The sequence below is a fragment of the Fukomys damarensis genome, unplaced genomic scaffold, assembly GCF_012274545.1.
Source record: "Fukomys damarensis isolate Sample0158 unplaced genomic scaffold, DMR_v1.0_HiC HiC_scaffold_18, whole genome shotgun sequence".
Taxonomy (NCBI): Eukaryota; Metazoa; Chordata; class Mammalia; order Rodentia; family Bathyergidae; genus Fukomys; species Fukomys damarensis.
The window spans coordinates 50,787,160-50,798,664 of NW_022900930.1; the positions used below are offsets into that span (position 1 = coordinate 50,787,160).

General features: G+C 52.5%; 1 protein-coding gene across 5 annotated transcripts in view; it reads right to left on the bottom strand.

Annotated features, from left to right (window-relative positions):
* Positions 1–11,505, bottom strand: part of Mcph1 (microcephalin 1) — a 199,245-nt gene that overhangs the window by 21,176 nt on the left and 166,564 nt on the right. For 3 of the 5 annotated variants that reach the window (XM_033765540.1, XM_019206955.2, XM_033765543.1), the window contains one exon: positions 6,262–6,338. Coding sequence is in view for 1 of the 5 variants with exons in the window: in XM_033765542.1 (XP_033621433.1) it covers positions 6,205–6,338 (134 nt within the window). In the remaining 4 variants the exon portion in view is untranslated. Of the gene's footprint in view, positions 1–3,202; positions 3,262–3,639; positions 6,339–8,985; positions 9,383–11,505 lie in introns of those variants that run through there. The other 2 variants (XM_033765542.1, XM_033765541.1) reach the window with 2 other exon arrangements.

Sequence of the window (11,505 nt, forward strand, 5' to 3'; positions counted from 1 at the left end):
CAGGTCCGGATTTCCCCTTAGTCGCTGCTCATCAGCTCCGAGGTTCTGAGCTTCTCTGTCCGGGAGCGAGGAGTGGGCCGGGCACTGCTTCTCCGCACCTCTGGGGTCACCCCGGGGAGCCCTCGGCCCTCCTGGGGTTTCCCAAGAGCAGCCCAGACCCGTGGGCTCCGCACCTTCGCTTCTCCAGCCGCGACACCTACAGAGGCTTTGTGCTCCGAGGCTGCGCACCGCAAACGGCAGCCACGGCTTCCCGGAAGCGCTGCGACTGTGCGGGAAGGGCCGCGTGGGCACAGAGGTCTCGCGGAAACACAAATCTGGTTGTGCGTTAGCCCTTCGACATTTCCACGCGGCATCGCCTCAGTGCACTGTCCTCAGGCCTGGTCCTTTTAAGAGGAGCGGCTCCCTGGCCCCAGTTCCAGAGGGCACAGGCGGGCGCAGCCCTGCTGGGCCCTAGGCAGGACGTCCTGCAGGTGGCACTCGAGGCAGACCTGCTCCTGGCCAGAGCCTCCCCCATCTCTCCGAGGTGCAGCGGCCACCTCACCGCCCGCCAGTCCACTTTGGACAGTCACCTCCTTCCGAGTGCGGGACCACGCGCCGACAGGGAGCCCTGGGGACACCGAACCACGCTCGGGTCCTGTGCCGGCACTAGAGCTGGACAGCACCTGTGTGTGACCCTGTGCGACCCCCTGTGCATCAGAGCACAACACACGGCCCCAGGATCCACACACTCCGAAAACCAGGAGCCTTATAAATGGGTTAGAGGCAATCTTGACCCGGGGAGACCTGACAGCGGCCATTTGTCTCTGTTAGTGTTCCCTTCCCACGGCTGCTCGGCTGCGGGAGCCACGTGGCTGCTGCTGACCCCTCACCTGTCCAGTGGTCCCCTGGGCGGCTGCACTGATGCAGTCCAGAGGCCCAGCTGAGACAGGGGCTGGGGTCGGGTCAGGAAAGGCAAGGCTTCAGGACTCCTCGTGCGTGCTGCGACCAGACAGAATGAATGTTACGGTAAAAGGCACAGTGCCACGCAGCCCCTTAACGCCCCACACTTCCTGAGGCAGCCCTGGAAGGCATCTTTCGGGTGTCTTCAGTTGCACCATCCTGGCTGCCTCGATGTCCTGGATCCATGCTGACGTTGGGGAGGAGCAGAAGGCAGATGCTGCGACAGCCTGTGAGTAAAGTGGCTGAGAAGACACGGCAAGGTTTTGTGAGACAGTGTCTCACTATGTAGTTGAGGCTGACCTGGCCCTCACTGTGTAGCCCAGGCTGGTCTCGAACTCACAGCGATCCTCCTGCCTCAGCCTCCCGAGTGCTGGGATTACAGGTGTGTATCACCACGCCTGGTGGTTTTGTTCTCTTTTGACAGAAATCTCTGTAAACCATTTCAACTGATTCAAGACAAGGAAGCAGTCAAGAGAAAGATGCTCATGAAAAAGGACTTCCAGAGCTGCCTTGGAAAGTGGTAAGAACACAGGATGCGTGGATTTGAAGCCTGGGTGGGGGGAGAGTGAGTGAGGACACCTTTTACTTTTATTTAAATACCCATTGTGAGCCGGGCGTGGTGGCGCACGCCTGTAATCCCAGCACTGGGAGGCTGAGGCACGAAGACACTGTGAGTTCGAGACCAGCCTCGGCTACATAGTGAGCTCCAGGTCAGTCTCAGCTACATAGTGAGACCCTGTCTCTAAAAACCAACCAACCAAACAAAATACCCACTGTGCCTTTTGTTCACAGATCGGGGACCAACGGCTTGGGTTGCACTGCAGATAGAACTAGGGCCCAGCCGACCTGGCAGGGGTTCTGGAGCAGGACCAGCCATGGGGCCTGGGGCCAGGCAGAATCAGCCAGGCTCCCTGGCCCTGCCATGCCTTGTCCATGGCCAGGGCTGCTTAAGACAAACCTGGCCTTGGTTTGAAAGGAGAGGCCAAGAACCCAGGGCCTCACGGGTGTTGGACAAATGCCCCGGCACAGAGCCACAAACCAGACCTGGCTGAAAGGAGCTCACAGCTGGAGGGGGAAGGGGCCAGCGAGCTGCCCTGGAGCCACCTAAGAGGAAGTTCTGGGTTCGAGTCCCAGAGGCTTGGCTTGGAGGCTGCCTGTGCCTGCAGCTTCGTCGATGCGTACTTTTCCATTCTACAAGGCTGCGCCAGTGCGCTGCTCAGTACGCGCACACAGCTGTGCAGTGCAGTCCAGCCGAAGGACCGCCCTCACCCCAACACTGTTATTTGCACCCCTACCTCAGCTGGAGGAGTCCACTGATCTCCTCTGCCTCTGTAGCCTTGCACACTGTTGAAATGTTACCAGAGTGGAACCACGCAATGTGTGGTTTCTGGGCTGTGGCTTCGCGTCCCCTTCCCTGCCCACACTGGGGAGGGAGCCCAGGGCCTTTGCACTGGGGACAGGGTCTCCCTAGGCTGGCCTTGAACTCGCGATCCCTTGGCCTCAGCTCTGAGGAGCTGGGATTAGGGGTACGCACCCCCACATCCGTGTGCTCCCACGTGTCTGAGAATCACTCCTGTGTTATCGCCACCCAGAGTTCAGTCCCGCTCGCTCCCGAGCAGCCTTCGCGGCACAGCTGCATCACACCTTGTTTGCCCACTTAGCAGCTGACGGGTGTTTAACTGGGGCCATAAACAATGCTGCCATGGCTGTCCATGAAAAACCAGCAGCGACATCACATTAAATGGCCAAAAACTGAGAACCTTCACGTTAAAGTCAGGAACAAGACAAGGATGCCCACTACCACCACTCCTCTTTGACATAGTTCTGGAAACATCAGCCACAGCAGTTAGACAAGACAAAGAAATTGAAGCAATAAAGACAGGAAAGGAAGAAATTGAACTGTCATTATTTGCGGACATGATACTCTACATTGAAGACCCAAAAAACTCCACCAAAAGACTTCTAGACTTAATTGACACTTTTAGCAGAGTAGCTGGATACAAGGTCTGGATACCCCAAAATCAATAGCCTTCTTGTACACAAATAACAGACTCACTGAGAGAGAAGTTAGGGAAACAATTCCTTTCACAACAGCATCCAAAAAATGAAGTATCTGGGAATCAATTAACAAAAGAAGCAAAAGACCTCTACACTGAAAACTACAGCATTCTGAAAAAGAGATCAAAGAGGATATAAGAAGATGGAAAGATATCCCCTGCTCCTGGAGAGGAAGAACCAACATAGTGAAAATGGCCGTACTCACAATGCTGCCATGAGCACCTGCATCCGGGCTGTGGCGTAGACAACGCTGTTTGTTCACACCTAGGAATGAAGTTGCTGGTCATATGGAAACGTGTTTAATTTTTAAAGAAACTGTCTGCTTTTCAGAATGATTGTATCATTTTGCAGGCAGACCAGTGATGCGTGAAAGTTTCTTTCTTTCTACCCTGCTCATCCTTGCAGGAATATAGGTATCTCGCTCACGATGCTTTTTCTCTGTACTAGAAATTGAACCCAGGGCCTTCTCACTGAACTACCTGTCCAGCCCTTTAGATTTATTTTTTAAGACCTTAAGAGTCTCACTAAGCTAATCAGCTGCCCTGGTTAGGCTGGAACTTGTGATACTCCTGTCTCAGCGTCCCAGATTTCAGTGTGCATTTTAACCTTTGCATTTCCCCAATGCCTAATGATGTCAAACACCTTTGCACATGCTGGGCTGGTGCTGTCGGCCAGTCGTGTATTTTCTTGTAGTCCTTGCTTCTCTTATCAGTGAGCATAATAATCTGGATAGACTCTTCATCAGATAGATGACTTGCAGGCATCTTCTCTCTTCTCTCCGTGGTTTATTCGGAAAAATGAGTGTCCCCATGCTGACTTTTAAAACTCGTTTTGTGAATTGAGCCCGATGTCCTGCCACACTGTCTCCCAGACGCTGTCACTTTAGCTCTCAGGCCGACACTCCCGGTGGGGTGTGCTACGGTCATCCGATGTGGATAAAGTCACTGCGGCACCCAGCACATGTGCCGGACACTGTTCCTGTCCAAAAGGAGTGGGCTGAGGTGAGAAACACTGAGTCAGGTTTTTGGTCCATTTCAGTACCTTTTTATGTGTGGTGTGAGATAAGGACCCAAGGGCCTATTTTCTTTCTTTCTTTAAAACCGTGTCAAACCAGTGATTCTCCTGACTCAGCCTCCTGAATAGCTGGGATGACAGGTGTGCACCTTCTCTGCTAGCTAAGTGTGTCTGAAATTTTCATCATTTTCTTTCTCCAGAACCAGTTGTTGAAAACAATATTCTACAACACTGACTGCCTTGGCACCTTTGCTGGAAGTCAGATCCCAAATGAGAGGATTTGTGTCTGCATTCCTTCCTGGGTTTCCTGATCCACATGTCCATTTTTATCACATTTCTGAATGCTGTAGTTTTAGTAGGCTTTGTCAAATTTATAATTTTGTTCCTTTTAAAAATGTTTTGTCTACAAGAGGCTTTGCATTTTCACATAAATTTTAGCATCAGCTTTTTGAATACTATAAAAAGCCACCTGGGACTTTGCTGTTATGGGCTCCTGAATGTGCAGATTAACTCAAGAGCTGCCACATTAGTTAGCACTGCTCTCTGTGACAGTCAGTGTCCAGTGTCCCCCAAGCTTCCTCTTGTGGTCATTCTGAGGCAGGCGGTGGAACCACTGAGCTAAATCCCCGGCCTTGTGGTCATTCTGGAGGTGGCTGGATCCAGACTCTGTGAGTGACTCACGGTGGGGCTGGGCCCAAGCCATGAGGATTAAGGGCATGGGTGCTACTCGCCCTAAGTAGTCTGAATAAGATAAAGGGGCAGAAGGACTCTTGTTGTTCTGCTACCTCCTGGCTCTGTTTCTCCTCTGGATGCCTCTGCCTTGGAGGCAGCCGACTATGGACAGAAACCTCTACAAGCTGTGAGCCAGATAAGCCTTTCCTTCTTAACTTTGCGTGTCCGGTATTCCGACTCAGCAAGGAGAGCAAAGTAACTAACACGTCTTCTAACCCTTGAAGTTACTTAGGTCTTCAGTTTCTATGAGCAGCATTTCATAGTTTCGTTTATAGGCTGAGCACTTGTTTCTCCAGTTATTCCTTTGTATTGTTATTAAAAAAGGAACTGTGTTCTCAACTTAACTTCAAACTGCTTATTGGTAATACATAGAATTACCCAGTTAGTTCTGTATATTGATTTTGTACACTGTAATCTTGCTAAATTTGAGTTCTAGTGGTTTTTTTCTTTGATTTTTTATAATCTTTTATATAATGTGTGGTCTGTGAATACTGTTTTACTTCCATTCTGTATGCTTTTAATTTCCCTTGCCTTTTTCTCTGGGTGGAATCTCTGATTTATCTTGAATACATGTGGGGAGAGCCTCATATCTTTCAAAGTTAAAAACAAACAAACAAAGCAGAGTTCTGGCTTTGGGCGCAGGCCCACTGGAAGAGATGCACGGGACTCTGGGGAGCTGCAGCGAGGTGGCCTGCGCGACGTGGAGAGTGTGCAGCCCGGCCAAGCCTGGTGCGGGAGATGTTTAGTGTTTAGGGGAGGTCCTGGCCGCTGGGGCTGGGGCTGAGGCAGGGCGGTGTCTGCTGTGTCCCCAGCCGGAGCGAGTGCAGGGAGCACAGCCTCGAGGGAGCACTGGTGTGGCAGGAGCTGCGATGCTTTCGGACACCTGAGGGCTGCGAGGCTCCGAGCTCAGCGGTGCCCGGAGACGAGCATCCTGCAGGACCACCTGGAAGCACACTGCTCCCGGAGGGATCGCAGCGGAGAACCCAGGAAGGGAGAGAACCTCAGCGGGTCTCCGTCCTGCAGGAGGCAGCGCTGTCCCAAGGTGTACGGGTTCTGCCCCACGAGCACGGGCTCCGTCCCTTACTGGCGAAGCTCTGCACACCTGGCCCCCCAAGCTGGCACAGGACATCGTCCTAGGACAGCCCACGCCTGCCTTCCTGGGGTACTCAGGTGTGAACCCCAGGTGCGGAGTGTGACCCGAATGCTCTTCACACCTGGTACTCCATGTGTTGCCAGAGATTTCATTCTGAGCCAGGAAGCTTAGGGGCTTCAAGTGCTCCCAGTGACAAAACAGTTCAAGGGAATCCCGTCTTTATTTGGGAGAATAGTGCACTAATGACAAATGACAAAGATGCTGTGACCCCAGCCGTGACCAGGACTGAGATTCAAACAGTGGCATCCTGGGGAAAGAGCCTGGCCTCCATCTGGACTCCGAGCAGAGGGCTCTGAAGCTGCAGCCTCTCAGGCCGGGCTGCGGGCAGGGTCATTCCGGGCCGGTGTCTCCTCTCCAGGCTCCGAGCCCCGAGTGCCGGCCACAGTGCTCCCACGAAGCAGGTAGCTTTCAAAGGCACAGACTTTGTGCTTCATGATGGAATCTGGGGACAGAGAAAGGCGGGTGGCATTATGACAGCCAGCTACAGCCCAGTCACGGAGTGACAACCTGTTCCCGAGTGCACAAAACTGCATCTTAAGCGGTGCTTCATTGTCAGAAGGCCTGCACGTCCTGACGGCACACAGACAGCTTTTGAAGGTAGAATCAAGCAGCCAGTCCCTGCCACATTGGCCAGAGTTCCAGGGCTCATAGCTGCATGTCCATCCGGTCAGAGATGGGGACATTTTATCGTGGCAGAGCCTTCTGCCAGCCGGGGGGGGGGAGGGGTCTCACCTACCTCAAGAGACCCGGATGCTGTCTCAGCCACTGCAAGTGCTGCCTGGTACAAGGGAGCGTGTGAACGTTAACACAGGTTTGAGCCGGCCACAGGGCCTGGCTGTGCTGGCCTTGCTGCCAGCTAGGTCTTTATGTGGACTGCACAGGCTCCCTTCCTGGATTTGGTCTGTTGTGCTCCAGGTGAAGAGGCCAGGCTGATGAGTTCTGAAGCCTGGTGCTTGGCAGCCAGTGACACCCAGCCCTCGCCCTCTCCTCAGGGCAGGGACGCTGCCTGAGGAGACCTGTGCCTGCCTGGAAATGCAGCGGATGCAGCTCCTGCCTCCTGACTGCAGCCCTCACTGGTCACACTGCAGTCACACAACAGAAATGATGCAGTGGTCCCTGAAGGACCCAATGAGGCCACACTGACGAGCAAGGAAAAAAGGGTTTATGCTATGAATAGAGAAAAAGTGGAAAACAGCTCACGAAATAATATCAGAATTGAACTGTTTCCTTTGCAATACAAATCCACTTCCATATGGGGTCTGAGTTGGGCAGGGACCCTCACATGGACTTAGGAAGTGACTCTAACACATATGTAAAATGCATGTATATGTATGTGTACATGGACATGACTACCTCGTAATGAGTGATATTGTAGATACTATCATTATAATAATTACTGTTAGAAATACACACCACTGGCGTCTCTCCACGACAGTGAGGTAGGTATTATGATATATATATATATATATACATATATATATATGTATGTATTTTAATGATTTATATTTTAATATTAGTCCTTTATTTGTGATGCATGCTATGTTTTCTTTCAGTTTGTGATTTGCCTTTTCTTGTGCAAACTTCTGTCAAAAGACATTTTTCTCTTTTCTTTGGACTCAAATTACATGGATATTTTGCTTAATTGAGCCTAGGTTTGAGCCAGAGATAAAGAGTCATTTCCTGTACCCAGTTTATAAAGTAATTCAGTCATCCAGTCTTCCAGGCTGTAAAACTTTGTGAGTTCAATCATAAACTTCTGACAGGATGCCATGTTTCAAAGTAAAAAAGGCAGAATAAATGATCCTCTTTCCTACTGAGTCCAAAATTCAGTGTAATCCAAAAATTTCAAACTTCAAAAAAGATGGACGCATATATTCTAAAATTTATATGAAAAAGGAAACACCCAGGAGGAGGGCAGCTTTGAAAAGGAGGAAGACTGAGAGAACCCGACAGTGTGGACTCTGCACAGCACTGTCCCCTGGCTGCAGATGCACAACTGGGCGTGATCAGTGCAGAAAAGACAGATGGAGGGGACGGCCAGATGCACGCCCACACACAGGGGGTCCCAAGACGGTTCAGAGGGGCACTATGAATCAGAGGAAAGAGATGAGCGGTCTAACTAATGACATGATCCTCTCCTCACATCGGATGATACATAATAAACTGCAGTAGCTTAGAGCTCTAAACATTCATAAAGCAATACTGGGTTGGGGATGTAGCTCAGCGGTTCCACCACCTGCCTTGCAAGCCACAAGTGCAAGGACCTGAGTTTGATTCTCGGTACCAAAAAAAAAAAAAAAAGCAACACAGGACACTTAGGAAGCTATTTTAAAATCTAGGGGTGAGAGAGGCCTTCCTTAGCAAAAGGCAGTAATCTTACACACCATGGAGAAGCGAGGTAGCTGATTTCACAACAAACAGAAAAAATGAAACTTCAGTAAAACCGAAGGCATCACCAACAAAATTAAAGAATTTTACAACATGCATAATGTGATTAGCGTGCAAATCTTATCACTACTGCTGTGAAACAATGTGAGAAAGGCCATTTAAAAACAGGCAAGGGATAGAGATAGGCAGCTCATGAAATATAAATCCCTGCCCAGGGTTTCCATGCTCATCAGTAACTTAGTCACCAGGGGATTGCAAACAACATAATGAGATCATCTGCTTTAACTCGGGATCAACCACTGCAAAGAGGGCCATGTCCAGTGCCGAGGGTGTGGGGAAGGGGGCGCCGGGCAGCAGCTATGAGCGCGGACTGGTGTGGCTGTGTGAGCGGCAGTGAAAAGTGTGCTTGCCCAGGCACAGTGACTGCTCTCCTAGGAATCGGTTTTACAGAAATACTCGCTCACCTGGGGCTGGGTGATAGCAGCCATGGCTAACCTTTTAGAGATGAGCGCCCAAACTGCAGCCCCGACCCTGATTTATTACAAAGAGCCAACACTGAAATTAAACCTGAGGCCTAGACAAGAAACTGAAACACCGGCGCCTCTAGGCAGTGTGCAGCCTGCCCCCGGGCTGGGAGGCAGAGGAGAGCCAGGCCCAGGGAGCGCTGCCCCGTGCGGACACCCAGGAAGATGGGCTCTCCCATCCCATCCGCCAGGCGTCGGAGGCGGCCTCACAGGAACGACCCTACACACCCAATAAAATGTGACCGGTGGAAAGAGACACAAACACGGGCTGAGCCACACACACAAACTCCGCGGACTAACCCGGAGGAGGGAACACTCTTCTCTTTTAGAACAAACATTACTTAACGTGTCTCGGTGCGCATTTACACAGGAGCTGAAGTTTCCTAGCCGCGCTCTGGGGGCCTCTTGCCAGGCAGGGCGACTGCTGCCAGCCGGATTCTGTACAGCACAGAGGGCAGGTCGCTGTCTTGAACTAACTCTCTCGGCCAACAGCAAGCTCAGGAGTGCAGTGCTCCAGGACGCAGAGGGGGCTTTTTCTCTGTCCAGGGAACCAGTGGCCCGTGCCTCTGCTTCACTGCGGGATGAAGTTTGCACAGCGTCGGGGGACGGGGACACTCAGGCGGGGCCTTCCCACCCAGGGACCCGCCAGCAGGTCATGAGGGTCACCAGAGAACCCGAGCAGACCCCTCTGGGTGCTGGGCTCCCCTTCCGCAGACTGGGCCAGTCTGGCGCACTCCTTCAGCTCTGTCCCGTCCTGTGCACAGCCTCCCATTCTTCTGGGGTCAGATTCGGGTCCAGGCATCGCCTTCCGTTCTCTGGCCACACCTGACCTCTCAGATCAGCCGTGCAGCTGGACCGGAACTGGCCTCTCACTTAACCGCCCTGTGCATTGTCGGAACCCAGTGTTGTTGTGTTCTCCCTGATACTGTTTCAAAACACCCATGAGACCCCCGCCATCCCCGCTGCTTCTGCCTCAGCTCCGGCCCTCTGTCCTCTCTGCCGGGCTCCGGCCATCCTGGCCCATGGCTGCTCCTGGCCCTGGGCCTCCGCCAGCCCCACAGCTCCAGCCCCTCGTCCTCACTCAGGTTTGAGTTCCAGTGCAGCTCTCAGCGAGGGGTGCCAGGGTCTTACTTTTCACTTCCCGGCAGCTTTCTAAGTGTCTTACTCTTCTCTCATTGCTGAAACAAAATACCCAGCACCCAAAGTTAAAGGAGGAAGGATTTCAGCTCAGAGTTTGTAGACCACTTTTTTTTTTAATGGTTGAAGTTGTTTAGATTTTCCATTCTTTGAATCGATTTTGGAAATGTTTTCTAACATTTATCCTTCCTACCTGTTCTCAAATTCATCAGCACGAACGCGCGCACTGCACTTTCCCCTCCTTCCTTTTTCAGGATCCCTCCTAATTCTACTATGCAGGACCCTCCACCCTCAGCTTTTGCTATTGTGAGGCCTCTTGATTTCTTTGCCTCAACTTTGTTAATATTTAGCCAGGTGTGGTGGTGCAGGCCTGTAATCCCAGAACTTGGGAGGCTGAGGCAAGAGGATCGCCACAAGTTCCAGGCCAGCCTGGGCTACAGCGCAACACCCTGTCTCAAAAAACAAAACAAATTAACAACATTTTGCTAATATTGTCAGTGTCTTTAGTTTCTTCCCTCCTGCACTGTTCAGCGTTACTTTACTTCGATGCATTTATTCTGTTTCAAGCATAAAAGCCAAAGAAAAACTGTTTGAAATAAGACAGTTGCATTCAGCTCCTTCTGCTTCCTGTAAGCTGGGGGGGTCCAGGTTGCCCGAGCCGGGGTGCATCTCGGCCTGCAGGACTCGGGTCTGACAGGCAGAGCTGGAGCACACCGGAGACGGGGCTCAGAGTCAACAGCGAGTGCAGCACAGAGAGCAGCACCCCAGCCCAGGTCTCACCTTTCACATTTTGGAATTCCAAGTCTCCAGTAATTTCCTGTGTGGCCTTGGCTCAGAAGCAGGCTGCTCAGCTCCGGCCCTCTGAGGCGGCTCAGGTGAGCTGGATGCACGGGAGCTGCAGGCAGCGAGGCTGTGGGAACCAGGCTCCCAGGCAGGGCTGTGTAAGCAACAGGCTCCTGAGGCAACGCAGCCTCCTGTGCCCCTTCCCCTGTGCGTGCCACCCATGTCTGCTCCTTCTTATCTGAAAAGCAGCCTCTGGTGAGATGGGGCCTCACTGGGCCTTGTCCACTGCGTCAAAGGCCCTGTTTCCACATCGGGCCGTAGTCTGGGACCCGGGGGACACAACTCAGCCCGAAGCACGAGCCCCACCACTCCCTTCTGCAGTGTCCAACACTAACTGCCCACTGCCCAGTAACAGCACTGAGGGTCTGACGTCCAACACACTCTGGGGCTGCAATTCATCAGGTCCACAAGCAAAGGCAGCCTGACCCTCGCAGCACGCCACCCGGAGGCTGAGCTTGACGTTTCTTCTCTACTAATAACCTTCTGGAGCCCTGGGCGGAGGGCAGCAGGTCAACACCTGAGCACCCTCTCCTAGCCAGAACCTGTGTGACTCCCCAAGCCAGGACTGAATTCCCAAGGCCTCGTGCAGAGTGTGCCGAGCTGACGACCCTCGGTCTGAGCTGACCCGGGCCTCTGGCTGGCGGAGGAGCAGCTCTGCCTCACGTCTCCGGCTGGCGGGCCTGCCTTTAGCTGGTGCTCACCGTGCACCTCCGCTCA